Below are 18,484 nucleotides of genomic sequence, written 5' to 3' on the forward strand. Positions count from 1 at the left end.
AGCTTCCCATGGGCAGGTGGCTGTAGTTGGAGCACTGTTCTTCTCTGTTCTTCTTCTCCTTATTCCCATTGATGTCACTGATGCAAGGTAAGGTTTTAATACTAGAGAAGGACCGCCCCGATGGACACACCTTGTCGCGGTGGGATGGCATTTATGCTTTTTGATCAAACAGTATTAACCAAGTACCATATGTTCTTTACATGTACTACTATTATTTACTTTTGTATAGGTTAATTTTGTGTTATTCTCTTAAGTTTTGTTTTACAAATGGGAGAGATGCTATTTTTAAATCTTTATTTGATCACCTGAATTAAAGTGGTATTGTAATGTTATGAAATTTGTACTATTAGCATGAAAATAAGCAGGTTTGCAATTGCCTTGCTTACCCTATTAAATGTCATTCTCTTGCTAGAATGACTTTTATCTTACATAGTGTACAGCTTGTTGCAAAAAAGATGGACTACCAGACCATGGCCAAGTATATGTAGTAGTTACATTCTAGGAGGACAGTCTAGGAGCCCACTTATTTCTACACAGTAGTTAGCTGCTCAGCTCCTGATACAGATCTGCTATCAGTCTTGCAAAACCACAATCCCCAGACACTAGCTACTGGCTCTTTCCATTGCACTTTTCCTATTTATTACTCACCTAAACCATGCCCTTGTTCAAAGACGCTGCTATCTCTATACGCAAATATAGCACTAACCTTGTAAACTTTAGAACAAGTGTGACGCCCCTGGACCATCAGGTCGTCACAGGGTACTGCACAAACTGCCCTTCCATGCAGTATTCCAAGTCCCTCATGGTTCTGGATCCTTATCTTATTGGTGTTGCCTCCAACGGCAAATCAAATCCTAGATACACACTGCACCACACCCACCAGGCACACCAGTGGACGGCTTGAGTGGAATAGAGTCGCCCACCTGGGAGGTCAGTGAGGGGAGGTGAGGAGTGTAGTCAGTGAGTTACTGAGTAGTTGGTCAGTGAGAGGAGGTTGGGAGTGGTGGCTACCAAAAGAAGCTGTCTAGGTTGTAGACGGTGGTCTGGACCTAGAGGAGTCGGACCCCCGGTCGCAGGGGATTGCGGCTAGGTGCCAAGGAGGACGGTCAGCAGCCTGGCACTGTCACCGGTTCGGGACCAAAGGCACGGCGAGGTACATGGACCCTAGGTCGGGGAGAAGCTTCAGGAAACCCGGCAATTAACCTGAGGTGAACGGAGCCTTTATGATGTTCCCACCCGCTCCAGAATGGGGGCACTGGTGCAACGAGAGGAATAGGGCCTTCCAAACAAGCTGTCCAAGAAAATCCCAAGCGTGAGCCCTGAGGGCAAGTTACCACACTTAGCCACAGTGGGGAGCGAGGCCCAGCATGTTTCAGACTACTGGGCCACTACGTTGAAGTTAAACGTAGTGCCAGGAGGCAGGTCACGGATCACCAGGCAACACTGTAGGGGACGGGACCCGGACGAGCTCCCCTCAAGCGGCAGTGATACCCTGAGATTTGGTTTACCCGGTTGTCAGCGTCTGCTTAAGGACTGAGTGATCCCTGCAACCTATGGCATAGCACCGAGTCCCGGGGCCTTCCCCTAGCCGTGGAGGGCAATGACACCTTGCTGCCACACTCCATCACCCCGAGTACTTCCATTGGCAGCGGTGGTATCCCTTCATTACCGTACACCACGGGTGGCGTCACAAACTATATCTCCCCTGTAAATAACTCCCCCCTTTACGTTTAGAAGTGGCCCCAAGCCCCCGGGTCCGGAGACCCTCGAGCCACAAGTCATCACACGGATCCGAGCGGTTTGATCCGCTGCAGGGGCGGCACACAAGCACTGAGAGACAATGTGTGCCACTAGCAGGATAAACTCAGCAGTAGGACAAAATAAAATGAACCAGAACTGTTGCTCCAGGAGCAATGCAGCTAGGAGACTGCAGAACTACTCAAAATCAAGACACAATTTGAGAATAACCCTTTAATGTGGTTGTCCACTACTAGACAAACCTTTCTCATGCCGCATGTTTGGCTGTAGTAAAATAAAAAAAGCTTATGCTCACCTCCTGTGCCAGCGCAGTTCCAACAGTAGTGGCGCTCATGTGAGGTTGGACACCTAGCGAGCCCTGCGCCCAATCACCACCGGCTTCTCTCGGCCGTATAAGTAATTAACAGTAAGTGGACAGCCAGTCAGATTTCCCAGTCCCTGTTGATTACTCATATGTCTGAAGGTAGGGAGGGAGAAGCCGGCAGTGAATGGATGCAGGGCTTACAAGACATCGCAATCTCATAATGAGTGCTGGAGTCGCGCTGGCGTAGTATAAGCTTCTTTATTTTAATGGGGCAAACATTGGGAATGGATTGTCCAAGTAGTGGACAACCCCTTTAAGACCTCAAAGGAAAGTTTGCAATGGTCACAATCTGCGTTCTAGGTATCCATAAAGGACAAGTATACAACACATTGCCAAACAATTTGGAGTCAAATTCTAATTTGAGCATCCGGTCAGCTAGTTGTGCAGTCCATATACTGATAACTAAGCAGACGTTAGCGGCCATCTTGCTGCACTGCGAGTCCCTGGTGCTTCTTTCCTGTTTGTTCTTCTAAACCTATAAGATGAAAGAGATTTAGAACTTGGAAACTTGCAGTTTAGTGAAAGTCAACATTATGTTATCAGTTTTACTGTCATCATGGCAAATATTGGCTAATCCGGGCATAATCTGCCCCAAACATAGCACTATGTGTGTACCTGTTGATTACAAAGGGGTTCAGTAAATGGAGAAGGTATTTCACGCAATGCAATGCCATATAACGCCAGGGAACCTATTGCAGACAATGGATGCAGTATGTGTGATGTGAACCCAATAGGGCACACCACCTGGCACTGTAATATAAGGGCTCCCTAACAGGAAACACAATAAAACTAGTGACAACTCATAACTGCTTTCAGCCATACCAATACCAGCTCTAGGTGACATTACCGCCCACCCATGTGGACAACATGCAACAGTCTGGCTGTGATTTGCTACTTCCGGTTCTTGCGTTCCACAAGTATGATTATTAGCTATTTGCGTTCCACACAGACATCCAGCAGAGCTCGGGCCTCGCTGCCATTTGGTCTGAGGTGCAGCTAAGGTTTCTTATCGATCCATACTTGTGAATGACGTCGCTGCTCCGAGACCGTCAATAGGTGAATAACAGGAGAGGGTTCTATAGCATATTGTGTCCTCATCAAGAGGCGGCGGCGGCCATTTTCTTGTAGTCCACCAAATGAACCGTGAGAAGTGTTTCTCTGCTGGAATCAGAGGGCTGCTGAAGTGATCCATGGTTGCAGGTACCAGCCCTGGCCATTCTCTCCAGGCACAGGGCAGAGGTGCAGGTTTCCTCTTGCTGTCACCTGACAGAGGTAGTATGTCTGTTTTCTTTCAGTAATATTTCCCTTATTATTGGATGGGGATTTGCTGGCAGATTTTTCTTGCAATCTCTCAGCCATTTGTCTACATCTTCCCTTAGGTATAATGCAGGATATGCATGGACACAGAGCCTCAGAGTAAATGAGAAACAGATACAGTTATACACCATGCAGCTAAGGTATATGGCTTAAAGGGGTTTTCCAGGGATTTATAATATTTACCTAGCAGAAAAACTAAGCATAGCTCACGTTTCACATCTCGCCCTTCTCTAGCTCCACCGCAGTGGTCCTCGATGGTCCAGTATGTGCTTGTCTGCCTTACATCATACACATGACTGCTGCAGACAATCACTGGCTGCAGTGGTGATACTGGTGTGTACGGTATGGGACTCCTTAGACCACTGATTTTCATTTTTTTCTAAAATTACCATCCCTCGTTTTCAGATTGGATAGTAAAGGAAAAAAAAAAGTGACCCATAGACAAACTAAAAAATTGATAAGCCGTCTAGAAAATGGAAAAAATCGAGTTGGCAACCCTGATGTTGGTATCCAGCACAACATGTGGTCCCAAGGTCTTCTGGAGTCTCATCCCTAAGCTATGGCTTGGTGGCTCCTTCTGCAGCATCTTAAAGCATTCCAGGGGATTGTTCAGAACAAGCTGTCGTGTGTGCACATAACATTCTCTCCATTATATGACTTCTTTTCTATCTTGCATTTCTCACTAGTTTTCCTGTATGCGGTGTCTCTAATCTTTAATTGTTTCTGAAATGGTGGGTGAACACAAGCCTCTATGATGTCTCCCATACACACTATGTTTAGAAAGAGACAGTACACAGATACTGAGCAGTGTACCTGTGATTACTGCACAGAGGACAGTACACAGACGTACTGAGCAGTGTACCTGTGATTACTGCCCAGAGGATTGTACACAGACGTACTGAGCAGTGTACCAGTGATTACTGCCCAGAGGACAGTACACAGATGTACTGAGCAGTGTACCTGTGATTACTGCACTGAGGACAGTACACAGACGTACTGAGCAGTGTACCTGTGATTACTGCACAGAGGACAGTACACAGACGTACTGAGCAGTGTACCTGTGATTACTGCACAGAGGATTGTACACAGACGTACTGAGCAGTGTACCTGTGATTACTGCACAGAGGACAGTACACAGACGTACTGAGCAGTGTACCTGTGATTACTGCACAGAGGACAGTACACAGACGTACTGAGCAGTGTACCTGTGATTACTGCACAGAGGACAGTACACAGACGTACTGAGCAGTGTACCTGTGATTACTGCACAGAGGACAGTACACAGATGTACTGAGCAGTGTACCTGTGATTACTGCATAGAGGACAGTACACAGACGTACTGAGCAGTGTACCTGTGATTACTGCACAGAGGACAGTACACAGACGTACTGAGCAGTGTACCTGTGATTACTGCACAGAGGACAGTACACAGATGTACTGAGCAGTGTACCTGTGATTACTGCATAGAGGACAGTACACAGACGTACTGAGCAGTGTACCTGTGATTACTGCACAGAAAACAGTACACAGACGTACTGAGCAGTGCACCTACACTCCCTGACAGAAGTTCTGTCGCTTATCCATATTATGTAAATAAAAGCTTATAACCTGACTTTAAATTCATCCATTGGTTTTATAAATTACTCTTTTGAAAGCTGAAACCCTCCCAAATTTAGTTTAGGTTATGAAAATAAAGTTGTTGCAAAGCTGAAATAGTAATAATTTAATGAACACAGAAAGGTCAGATTTTGGAAAGACAAATGTTTTGTCGCCTTGTCATATAATGCACCCAATCCTAGTTTACATCCTCACCTGTGCTCACTAAATGATCGGTTAATTAGTGGGTGTGTATAAAAAGAAACCCAGCACCCCAGACCTTCAGTTGAACTGCAACTTGACCTCTGACAACATGCCAAAAATCCACCCTGCGACCAAAGCCTTGATTATCAAAAGGCTGAAGACCAGATCCACTGCAGAGGTGGCTGGCACCTTTAATGTGTCTCAGCGTCAAGTACAAAGAATTAAAAAAAGATTTGAAGAGACTGGAGATGTTTTTGACAAGCCCAGGTCCGGCAGACCCCGCAAGACAGATGCGTCCACATTCGGGATTGGGGCAGTTCCTATCCAGGTGAACGCCGCCGGGGAGGAACACCCTGTTGCTTTTGTCAGTTGAAAACTACTGGATCGAGAGGTTACCTATGCCAACATCGAAAAGGAGTGCCTTGCCATTGTATGGGCACTGAAAAAACTGCAACCTTACTTGTATGGCAGAGACTTTACAATTTTGACAGACCACAACCCCCTCACATGGCTGAACCGCTTGTCAGGGGACAATGGACGATTACTGCGGTGGAGCTTGTCCTTACAACCCTACAACTTTTCCATCCAATACATGGACTGTCCCGACAAAAAGAACCATAGACTATCCACAGCTGAGCAACATGGACTTAAGTGAAGTGGCCAGAGATTTGTGTAGACCTCATGGCGTACTCACTTATTAAAAAGGAGGTAGAGGTTGTGATGGTGGGATATTGTGGGTCATGTACCATTTTGTGTGGTTTAATGTTTAGGCGTGGTTCACTGTTCATTATTTGTATTGCTTGTTTGCATATTGTATTGTCTGTAGGTAATCACCCCCTGTAGTGTTCCTGGCCCTAAGTCTGGGGGAAGGGGCCTGGGATCCACCTACTGTAAACTCTCTGCTTACCTGGGGGATTTGTCAGTCTGTTTGAGAACTTGAAGAGAGAAGGAAGAAGATTGAACCTCTGAGGGAAAAGCTGCGGCTCCCCACAGAGACCTGGACATTTATCGCTTATTGGATTATATTCATATTTATGGACTAATTTTACCCTCTGTGTGGTGGATTATCTTATGGACCATTTGATTTGCTTGGAATTAATGCTTATTGGATTGCTCACTCATCTCTCGCTCTGTTGATTGTGTGATATGGGAGAAGGACCCCGTCACATCCACCCTGCGACCAAAGCCTTGATTAAAAAAAATAAAATAAATCTTTATTTTTTTATAGCATTAACATATTTACGTACGTCAGGAACACTGTCCCCATTGGAGCTCACAATCTAAATTCCCTATCTGTATGTCTTTGGAGTGTGGGAGGAAACCGGAGTACCTGAAGAAAACCCACTTGGTGGGATTTGAACCCAGGACCCCAGCGCTGCAAGACTGCAGTGCTAACCACTGAGCCACCATGCTGCCCATGGTTATCAAGTGGCTGAAGACCAGATCCACTGCAGAGGTGGCTGGCACCTTTAATGTGTCTCAGTGTCAAGTACAAAGAGTTAAAAAAAATTTGAAGAGACTGGAGATGTTTTTGACAAGCCCAGGTCCAGCAGACCCCGCAAGACAACTGCTCAGGAGGAACGTTTCTTGGTTAGAAAATCAAAAGCCAGCCCCTCTTCCACTGCTGCAGAGCTCCAACAGGCCTGGTCACCTCAGGCTTTGTGTCAACTAGAACAGTTTGTAGTATTCTGTTTCAAAATGGCCTCTATGGTCGAATCAGTGTCCAGAAGCCAGCACTAAACAAAAGGCAATTAAAAAAACGTGTGGCATTTGCCAATTCTCACAGCCTGCTAAACAGATGGATGCTGGAAAAGTGGCAGAAGGTGGATCTCTCTGATGAATCGTCAGTTGAATTACACCACAGCCACCACAAATACTGCAGGAGACCTACTGGAGCCCGTATGGATCCAAAATACATCCAGAAAACAGTTCAGTTTGGTGGTGGTAAGATCATGGTCTGGGGTTACATTCAGTATGGGGGTGTGCGAAACATTTGCAAGATGGAAGGCAATATCAATAGCCTAAAATATCAAGAAGTATTAGCTACCTCTTACATTCCTAATCATAAAAGGGGTCAAATTCTGCAGCAGGATGGTCTCCATCTCATACATCCATCTCTACAACAAAGTTCCTCCTGGCAAAGAAGATCAAGGTGCTCAAGGACTGGCCAGCCCAGTCACCAGACATGAACATCATTGAGCATGTTTGGGGTAGGATGAAAGAGGAAGCTTTGAAGACAAAACCAAATACTCTAGATGAACTCTGGGAGGCATGTAAGACTGCATTCTTTGCTATTCCTGATGACTTCATCAATAAATTTATATGAATCATTGTTGAACCGCATGGATGCAGTCCTTCAAGCTCATGGAAGTCACACAAAATATTAAATATGGTTCTAACAGCACCACAACTTCATTCACCAATGTTATGCAACATATCTTTGTATTAGAAGTTAATTATTTGTTTGAATTTCACATTACTTTCTGTTGGCGACAAAACTTTTGTCTTGCCAAAATCTGACCTTTCTGTGTTCATTAAATGATCAATATTTCAGCTTTGCAGCAACTTTATTTTCATAACCTAAACCAAATTTGGGAGGGTTTCAGCTTTCAAAAGAGTAATTTATAAAACCAATGGATGAATTTAAAGTCAGGTTATAAGCTTTTATTTACATAACATGGATAAGCGACAGAATTTCTGTCAGGGAATATAGTGACAATGTTTACATAATACAACGCACTATTTATACTTTATACTGATATCACATTTTGGCACGGGTCACTTATATATTTATTAACATTACTTACACTTTGTCCTTGTACAAATTTTATTTATTTGTTGCATATATTTATTTAATTAATTGGGTGAGACAATTGCCATATGTGTGCACCTCCTCCTGCTGTGCCCCCTTTTTAGATGTTTTATTCATTTTTGTTTACCTTGCTCATTTTTTATCAACTAATTAATTAAAATTATATTTTATTATTGAAATTTTGGCTATTTTCATATATAGGTTTCAGTTTAATGTATAGCTTTTTGAGTTATAATGCTTGGGTTTAGTAATATAATTTGATATATTTATACAATCTTACCCTTTGATGTTTTGGCATATATCGGTCAACATCACTGGGGGGCATAGACATCACTGGAGGTATGGACAACACTAGGGGGATTTGTATCAGTGGGGGGCACATACAGCACTGGGGGTATATACATCAGTGGGGGCACATGCAGCACTGGAAGGCATGTACAGTACTGGGGATGCTGGGGCTGCCGCTCCTCTTCTAACCTCTGTGGGATGGAAGCGCATCGCGCCCTATCCCCACCCACAAAGTACATCCTCAGCATGCTGGCACTGGCCAGCATGAGGACCTAATCTTTTGTTTGGTGTATGTACATACAGTGTTCAGTAGTGAACGCTGCGTGTGCGTGCTCACAGCGCATGTGGAGCTCTAAAGGGCCAGCAGTCAGCAAGACGCAGCTGCCGCCCGAGCGGGGACGGGAATCTGCCCGCGGGCCGGAGGTTCTCCGCCTTTATTCTAAATGATCTTTACATACTGTGAACTCTCTTTTTGTATGTACAGTGCTCTGGAATTAAGGGTGCTGTAAAATAGTATAATAATTTCCATTTGTGACACGCCCATAAGAAAAATGTTTTAATATTTGAAAGCAGGTTATTATTATTCTATATAATATTTGTTATCCTATTAATTTGGGTGCTTCTAGAAAGCTAAGGCTACTTTCACACATCCGGTTGTAGCAGTGCGGCACAATCCAGCGCTCTGCTGAAAAAACAAAACTTTTTTTTTTTTTGCCGCCGGTTTCGTTTTTTCCAGCATTGGCGCCGCATGGGCTTGCGTTCTGTCCGTTTTTTGCTGCATGCGGCAGATTTAGCCGATGCGGCGGCCGGATGGAACGTTCCCTGGCACGTTTTTTGCTCCGGCAAAAAAACCCGCATCGCGCCGCATCCAGCCGCTGCGGCGCATTTTTCAATGCATGCCTATGGATGCCGATGCAGCGCGATGCGGCAAAAAACGTATCCGGCCGCCGCATACGGATTCTTCCACTGCGCATGCTCAGTAGTGTGCCGCAACCGGAAAAAAACGGACGGGCCGCATGTTAAAACTTATGCAAAGGATGCGGTGTTTTCGCCGCATCCGTTGCATATGTTTCACAGCCGGATTGAGCCGCACTGCTCAAACCGGATGTATGAAAGTAGCCTCAAGGAATTTTACTGTGGGTTGTAGTACTAGGATGTTAGTGGCCATCAGGAATCCAAATTGGTAGTCTGTCTTTAAGGAACGTTTTAAGATATTACACAGTAACAGTTTAGTTTATTTGTTCTTCTGTAATTTTCCCAAACACTTAAACACCTAGAGTCATAGCTCTAGTATCAATGTTCAGTGAGAAAATGCATGTTAATACATGGGGCTGCTGATAAGTCTTTGGTTTTACCCAGAAACAAACGAGATAAGATGATGAAACTTTACATTTATTCCACATACTCTCCACTGATGTCATCACACTTCTTACATCGGTGTTCGAAGTTCTATAAGCCTAGAAACAAGAAGGATTTTGGTTGTGCCTCAAACCAAGCATCCGCAGCAGCCATGGCATCAGAAATGGTATGAATTTGGGTACCCAGGAGGTGTTTCTTCAGGTTTGGAAACAGATGATAGTCAGAGGGTGCCAGATCTGGTGAATAAGGTTGGTGGTCAACCAGCTGGAAGCCCAGCTATGCCAGTTTTGCCGTGGTCACTGCTGCCTTCAATTGGTCAAAAAGTTCAATGTAATACTGTGCATTCATGGTGGAACCCTTTTGAAGGTAGTCCACTAGCAGCATGCCCTCCTTATCCCAGAACACAAACGCCATCACCTTAGTGGCTGATTTTTCCACAATGAACTTCTTTGGATGAGGAGAGCCACTGTACCTCCACTCTTTTGACTGCTCTTTGTTTTCAGGGTCATACAAACAAATCCAGGTCTCATCCATAGTGACCAGTCGATCCAGGAAGTTCTTATCAGTCCGGAAACTCTGACAAATGGACCGGGAAGTTTTCACGCGCATACTTCTCTGATCTGTTGTCAAACATTTGGGGACCCACTTTGCAGATAGCTTCCTCATGTCCAAATGTTCATGGATAATGACACAAGCACGTTCACAGGAAATCCCAATGATGTCTGCTATTTTTTTTAGCTGAAATGTGTCAATTCTCCAGTGTGAAGTTGTGCACAGCATCGACGATCTCTGGAACAACAACCACTCTCGGTCATCTAGGACGTTCCTCATTACTGGTGCTGAAGTGGCCCGTTTTAAATTTTGCAACTCAGTTCTTAACTGTGGAATATGAAGGGAATTGATCCCCCAATGTCTGCGACATATCACCATGAATATCCTTTGCAGACTTTCCTTGCAGAAACAAGAGTTTTGTCACTCCTCTGCTCTCAGTTGCTGTGAATATCGCATTAGACTCTGCCATTTTGTTTTCCTGCGTGCGTAGAACACTTGCCATAAGTAACAAACACAAAATTTTGAAAACATGTATTAGACACATAAGGCTTTCATGTAATATTACCATAGAAACAAAAAAAGATCACAAAGCCAAAGACATCAGCAGCCCCTCGTAGTATCACTCAGTACCACATAGCTCTTTATTAATGTTTTATCAATGCCTTTGGCATGTCTTATTTGTTGACGTATTTGTCCGGTGTAGATTGACATCTAAAGGGTTGGCCACTCAGAAGAGGGATACTATATTGGACAAATAGAACCTGTTAGAGTTTGTGTAACACTTGGTTATGCAAGCATTTTTTTTCAAAAGAGATATGAACTGGTGAAGATTTCAGCGAAGTCAGAGGCCTGTTAACCTGTGGACTAAAAGTGTGCATTCCAGGAGGTTCTCTGTCTTCGCTGTTTTGCTTCTCACGGCTGATGTTCCCGGACAGATTATGTGTTTCTCCTGGTGAAGTTTTCCCTATGTAGTGTGCAATGTAAGTACTTTACCTTTGTGATTTATATTGTGCAAAAGTGTATGCAATATCACACTATTTCCTATTTTCTGTAATCATTGAATCATTATGATAAAATTAGTCGCCTTCTTTAAAGCCATATCCAACCCCTTTAAATACTTGGCAAAACATGGGTGTATTATATTAAGCATACTACTGGAGTAATAGCATTTCTTGTTATATTTGCAGAAGTCACCTCAACCTTCTTTCCCTTTGGTATTAGTACCTACAACCTTCATGATGGACCGGGACAGAAGTCATGTAACTGACACCATATTAAGTCTCACCCTGGAGATCATGTACCTGCTGACCGGAGAGGTGAGGAATTCTGGTAAAACACCACATTATGCCCTCACTCTTAGAACTTGTTCACATGACCGTCTTTTCTGTCCCAGTGCTATCCATGATCCGCTTTTTTTTATTACTGTCCTGTGAACGAGCCCTTATGTATATTTGTGACTGCAGAGAATGATGGCAGATCTACTCGGCATTGACACATCCACTGATGAGACATTTAGGAAACATCTGAATATGGCATTATTACTGGTCATTGAAAAATAGGAAGATTGATTATATTCTTCCTATTTAATATATATTTAAATATAAGTTCTGTGACTTATATCACATGGCTTTATTACACAAGGGTACTCTACAGATTCTTCAAAGATGTTAAACAGAAAATCAGCCATTTATCGGTATTGTTTAGACAATTTGATTGTAAAGCCCTAAAGCACCACGCCAGTGAATTTTATTAGATTTTTTTTTTGTTAGGATCATGTTCCTTTTAGCTCTTTGCAGGGCTTCTTATGTATGATATCGATATTATTTGTGGTGAATGTTGGTCGTCATTTTAAAAAAACATTCATGGTTTTCTAGAGTTGGAGATTTGGTATTTAAGACATGCTCATACCCCTTACTAGTAGTGACTTTGGTTTTCTGTTCATAACATGTAGGATTATACATTTGTAAAGGAATTGGCCACTAGCCTAATTAAAAGGAATTGTGGTAATTGCCATGTAGCGGGAGGAAGGAACAAGAAACAGGAGCCCACCACAGAAAAAAATAATGAGCAGAAGATCCTAGACCTCACCAAGAAGATCATTGAGGTGCTGACTGGAGAGGTGAGCGCTGCTGGGAATATATGGACCTCGTACAATAAGGCTATGTGCGCACGTTGCGTAAATACATGCAGTTACGCTGCTTTTTGTAGCTCAGCATAACTGCATGCGTCCTGCGTCCCCTGCACAGTCTATGGAGATTGTGCAGGGGCCGTGCGCACGTGGCGTCTTTGAGCGCAGCGCTTTGGCTGCTGCCCGAAGCGCTGCATTCTAAGAAGTGACATGTCACTTCTTCCGTGCGCTTTGCCGGCAGCTCCTGCTCTGTCTATGGCAGGAGCTGCAGGCAGAGTGCATGGAATCGGCTTTTTTTTTTTTTCTCTACGGACATTTTCTGCAGCGATTTGAAGCGCACGTGTGCTCTTCAGATCGCTGCAGAAATTTCTGCAGGGCTAGTACGCAACGTGCGCACATAGCCTAACCCAAAGAGATAAATATGTATGGATGATGACTGTATTATTGTGTGACAGGTTCCTTTAAGGTGTCAGGATGTCACAGTCTATTTGTCCGTGGAGGAGTGGGAGTATTTAGAAGGACACAAGGATCTGTACCAGGACGTTATGATAGAGTCTCCCGAGACACTCACATCACCAGGTAAAAATGAATTTTCAGTCATGGGAAAGAAGAGCGTTATTTTGAAGGTCCCTGGATATTCCCATCATATAACGATTACATATAGTCAACATATTCACTAACTGTGAATTGTTTCACACAGATAGATCTAATACGAGAAAAATAGAGAAAAGATCTAGTCAACTTCAAACAGAAGATTCTGCACATGAAGATCATGACATCTCTCAGATTGTTCCCATTGAGGATATTACCGATCTTGCCAAAAACCAATATGACAAAGTGAGTCTACATCTTGTAAATTGAAATAATGTTTTTTAAGTATCTGACTAGGCAAACAATCCTAGCAACTTGCTTCCAATGTATTGGTAATGCAGGGTCCTAGCTGCTCATAGCCATGGTACTTTTGAAGCTGAAAAAAAATGTTTTCAAGAAATATTAAGGGGCTATATGGGACTTATTATTTTCCTCCTTCTCTTCTCTGCTCTGTCAAAACTGGTTTCACTGATGTGATGTTGATTGACAGACCAGCTCCCTGCTGCATTAAGCCTCAATGGTAAACACCATAATGCAGAAGAAAATCAAAATCCCAAAATTGAAGTCTTTTAGTTGCCGCACCTTTACCCAAATGCAATAAAAAGTGATCCAAACCTTTTATGTACCAATAAAACTATAGCTCACGAAACACAAAATACAAGCCCTCACTCAACTCCATTGATAAAAAAAAATACAGGTTTTAGGAAATGGCGACACAGACCATATTTTTTTCTTACAAATTTCCTCGTGGGATGTGAGGACATAGGGATATATTCTGAGCTATAAGCCATATTCCTATAGCCGTCATCTTGTCAAGGTACTCAGGCCTAAGGGGTGCTTCACACACAGCGAGCTCGCTGCCGAGATCGCTGCTGAGTCACGCTTTTTGTGACGCAGCAGTGACCTCATTAGCGATCTCGCTGTGTGTGACACTGAGCAGCGATCTGGCCCCTGCTGCGAGATCGCTGCTCGTTACACACAGCCCTGGTTCGTTTTCTTCAAAGCCGCTCTCCCGCTGTGACACACAGATCGCTGTGTGTGACAGCGAGAGAGCGACAAATGAAGCGAGCAGGGAGCAGGAGCCGGCGTCTGACAGCTGAGGTAAGCTTGTAACCAAGATAAACATCGGGTAACCAAGGTGGTTACCCGATATTTACCTTAGTTACCAGCCTCCGCAGCTCTCACGCTGCCTGTGCTGCCGGCTCTGGCTCTCTGCACATGTAGCTGCTGTACACATCGGGTTAATTAACCCGATGTGTACAGCAGCTAGGAGAGCAAGGAGCCAGCGCTCAGTGTGCGCGGCTCCCTGCTCTCTGCACACAGCGCTGGTAACTAATGTAAACATCGGGTAACCATACCCGATGTTTACCTACCAGTCTCCGCAGCTTCCAGTCGGCGGCTCCGTGCAAGCGCAGCGTCGCTTGCACGTCGCTGCTGGCTGGGGGCTGTTCAGTGGTCGCTGGTGAGATCTGCCTGTTTGACAGCTCACCAGCGACCATGTAGCGATGCAGCAGCGATCCTGACCAGGTCAGATCGCTGGTCGGATCGCTGCTGCATCGCTTAGTGTGAAGGTACCCTAAGGAAGCTCCAATCAGTATGCTAATTAACTTGAGGAAATTGTCTGTTAGGAATGGTGTGAACAAAAGGCAATCGCCTATGATATGGAAATTAGGTGAGCTGGAGCTGTTTATAGACCCTGAGAACACAAAGGGAAAGGAAGACCCCCCCTCTGTGTCACTGTGGAAGAAGTTCCTAATTAATTAAGGGGTCTCCTGTATACCTGAGACAGACAGGCACCAGGAATACTTGTGTAAAATCTCGTGAGCCGTGCTTCCCATAAATATGTCAAGCAGAAATATGGCATCCAGGCATGCTGACGATCCCAGCACGTATTTTATATAGGTATGGGACCTTTGGTAGGTATCCCAAACTTGATATGGGCCAGTGGGGCACCAGCAGACTACCCATGTGTCCTATCAATGTGAAGGTAAGATCATAACTGTAAAAATGAGAGCATTGGCGTCCGCTTACGACGTACCCAGGCAAAGTTATGGCCAATAATCACTTTGGGATATTATTTTAGACTAAAGCCAGGGGTGGGGCAGTGCTCCCCTGTGAGGTCACCAAAAAGGGAGGGGACATGGATTGTAGCCAGTTTGATAAAGGCAATGCGGCCATGGTTTGGCTTGTCTTTGCTTGGGGGTCAAGTGTACTATACACCTGTGAGAAAGTCCCTGGAACCTTGGTCGAACGGCGCCCCCCTGTGGCCAGACGCATAAGATAACTGCCTGATCTGCCTCTGTTTGTAACCATGTCTTATTTGTAGATGTACTCTGACCTATGTATATATTCTGTAAATTCCATATTGTATCTATTGTAGTTTCTAGTGTGCCATTTAGGGCGATTAAAATATATAATTTAATCTTAGACTGTTCTGTTATCTCGATCATGAATCCCACGTCTATGTGCTCGGCGAATAGTTATCGTAATCGATTGGTGGCAGTGAGTTTATGCCAAGGATCATTGTGGGGCAACCAGTGAGATCTGAGGGAGGTTTAGATATATTCCGTCCGCAGAGGTCGGGGGAATATATACCTTACTCTCACCGGGAACCCTTCAATCATCGGCATAGTAGAATAGCGGCCTCCTTGCTTATTGTCTGGCAATTCCATAATTGGCCTGACTATAAGAGGGGCGCTAGAGAGCGCATCACGTGCTCTGTCTGTTGGGTGGTGGAAGGGGGGCTGTGGCTTCCACTTCCTACCCCCTGTTTCGTGACATTGGATTTTCACAGAAACCATATTAATTTGGCGTTTTTAATCCAGTTTAGACAACTTTTTGGAGACTAGCAGTAAGGAGCGTGACTGAGCGAAGACTGAGATGCATAAATCAAAAGAGAAATGTACATTTCTGATGCACTTTTCTTAATGAATATGGCACATCTTACTCAGCAGACCCTTAATCAATACTGACGGGTGAATTGGCCCTTGCGTTTAAGAAGTTGTCCACTACTTTTACATTGATGGCGTATCCTTAGGATAGATCGTCAATATCTGATCGGCTGGGATCTGATACCCCGCACCCCTGCCGATCAGCTGTTGTCGGTGCCGGCTGTAGCAGGCAGCCAGAAATGCTCAGTTCCGTAACTGCTCCATCTTCTGTTAGCAGCCACGGCTGAGTACTGCACAATCTGGCAGACTGGGCGCTATCAGAAGACAGGCCATCTCCAGAACTGAGCATTTCCAGCCACCTGCTGCTGCCGACACTGAGAAAAGCTGATCGTCGGGGGTGCCGGGACCCCACCTGATCAGACATTGATGAGCTCTCCGAAGGATAGGCTATCAATATTAACATAGTGGACAACCCCTTTAATGAATGTAGCTCAGGTGTATATTAAATGATGGCTTCATCTTTACATACCAATACTTTGTATGTAGGAAAGGTCCCTGGCTGGAGGTGAGGACAGTGTTTGCCTGAGTTGTGCTTGGCTGATTATTGGGAGGCATTGGGATATAGTTTACTATGTTTGTATTTCACTCTTAGAAAATTTATGAGGAAAAAAATAAGTAAATTAATTCTCCCATTGAAAATGAAAACGGCAAACTGAGGTAAACATCAAACCTGCCTTTTACTGAGGTAAATCATCGGATTTGTTATTATGTATTTCAGAAAAGCCTAAGAATTTTCTCTTCTGTTATTTTGGGTTGTTATTGTGAAATCTTTTTATTTTAATCTATTTTTGTGTTTTCATTGCTTTTTTACTACATAGAATGAAAACCACATGGGTTCTACAGTTGTAGATGTAGCACAAGAGGACTGTGTAATGGAGCTTGATCAGGGTAAAGAGGAGGATAGTACTTTAGAAAACCATCCAGGTGAGTGCTCAACAGCAATATGGAAAAAAGTACCACAGAAACTGTAACTCCTTCACCCCCTGCGATTTTCTGTTTTTCAATTTTGTGACAGGACAGGATGGGATCACAGCTGACTATTTCTTTTAGTAAGAACATTTTTAAAAACAGGCAGGGAATTGTTTTACCTCACAGAAAGAATCAGCTGTGATCCCGTGTTGTAATGTGTTTGTACTCTTTTTTTTGCTTTCTCCCCTACCCAGGAGATGTGGTATGATCAGACCATGTCCCTGTATGGTCAGACACAGCCATTACACAGTACACAGCAGGAACACACATATAAAATGATCTCATCACAGGAACATTTTTTTTTAAACACATCCCATTGTGGAAGTTATTATTATTCCAAGATCTATTGATTAAAATTAATTTTCACATTAACTTGAATTATTTAGTTAAATAATTAAGGATTGGAGTTGGGGACCACTGCTTTATACAGTCCATTTTTGTTAGAAATTGTACCTCACAATAAGCTGATCTCCTGTAGTCCGCTGGTTTTCTGATAGTTGGTGTGGGTTTTTGTGTTTCTGTGTACTACCTTCACATGGGAAATGAAGCATTAAATAATGTCCATTACATTAAAGTGGGACTGGTAAGGGTGACAGATTAAAAAAAATAATTTGTGGATTCTGTTTTTTACATTTTAAAGAGAAACTGTGAGACAATTTATGCTGTCCAAACCACTGGTGACATGAATGTTAGCCTGGCTGCATGATTACAGCTAGGTATATTATTGTCTCTTAATATTCTCCAAGACAATCTACCGTGACGATCCAGCCAGGGACCAGAAGCAGAGACCAGACTAGTCCAGTGCCACACCTGGCCGGCTGATTGATGGGTGTCTCCCTGTTGTGTAAATCACCTAAAGCAGCGTTGGGAAGAGTCGGCCAGGGCAGGTTGGTATAGTCTCAGCTTTGCCTGTGATCTCCGGCCGGCTCTTCAAAATATGTCTGTTATACACTTTGGCATTTTAAAGAATTATATATCTGGCTGTAATCATGCTTCCAGGCCGCGATCCTTGCTGTCTGAGGTTTGGGCAGCATGAATCTCCTGACAGGTTCTCTTTAACTGCCAAAAAAGACTATAAAATTGTTATCTTGTTTGTACACATTGGGCCAGTATTCGCACCAGATCTTTATCAAGTGTATATGTAGCAGCATGATCATTGGTTGAGTATCCAAGCCATTGATCTGTGAATAGAATTTTTCTTCTTAAAGCTCATGCAGATGTCCCTACGAATCAGTCCGACCTCAGATGGCCGTGCTTGAACTGGCTGACTGGAGCCAGTATTTTCTGTGGCTGGCACGATTGGGTCAAGAGAGCCTGGCCAGTCTATGCATTGCAAACTGATGTCCACAGACGTCTGCATGAGTCCTTAAAGCACCCACCTGCTTGTTTTCCCTCTATTTTCTCACTTCTCTGGCTCTATGAAGCCAGAACTGTCAATCAAAGAAGAGAGAGTGGAGACAGAGGCAAAACAAGCAGGTGGAAAAGTGTTGTTAAGTGTTTGGCCGCGCCATAATGCACTGAGCGCCTGTTCTTGATTTGGACAATGATTCTGTGCTGATAGAGTCGCTTTAAGTACCGATAATGCTGAAAGAATC

The 18,484-nt window shown here is 44.0% G+C and overlaps 1 protein-coding gene across 2 annotated transcripts in view; it reads left to right on the plus strand.

Annotated features, from left to right (window-relative positions):
• Positions 1-3,262: 3,262 nt before the first annotated feature.
• The window catches only part of LOC142311150 (uncharacterized), a 40,039-nt gene continuing 24,817 nt past the window's right edge, over positions 3,263-18,484 (plus strand). The window contains exons 1-7 of one of the 2 annotated variants that reach the window (XM_075349317.1): positions 3,263-3,394; positions 3,502-3,579; positions 11,438-11,566; positions 12,202-12,369; positions 12,834-12,957; positions 13,079-13,215; positions 16,739-16,844. In XM_075349317.1, the coding sequence (XP_075205432.1) occupies positions 11,486-11,566; positions 12,202-12,369; positions 12,834-12,957; positions 13,079-13,215; positions 16,739-16,844 (616 nt within the window). In that variant the 5' untranslated portion in view covers positions 3,263-3,394; positions 3,502-3,579; positions 11,438-11,485. The remainder of the gene's footprint in view (positions 3,395-3,501; positions 3,580-11,437; positions 11,567-12,201; positions 12,370-12,833; positions 12,958-13,078; positions 13,216-16,738; positions 16,845-18,484) is intronic. The other variant, XM_075349315.1, reaches the window with a different exon arrangement.

The sequence above is a fragment of the Anomaloglossus baeobatrachus genome, chromosome 5 (genome assembly GCF_048569485.1).
Source record: "Anomaloglossus baeobatrachus isolate aAnoBae1 chromosome 5, aAnoBae1.hap1, whole genome shotgun sequence".
NCBI classification, from domain to species: Eukaryota; Metazoa; Chordata; class Amphibia; order Anura; family Aromobatidae; genus Anomaloglossus; species Anomaloglossus baeobatrachus.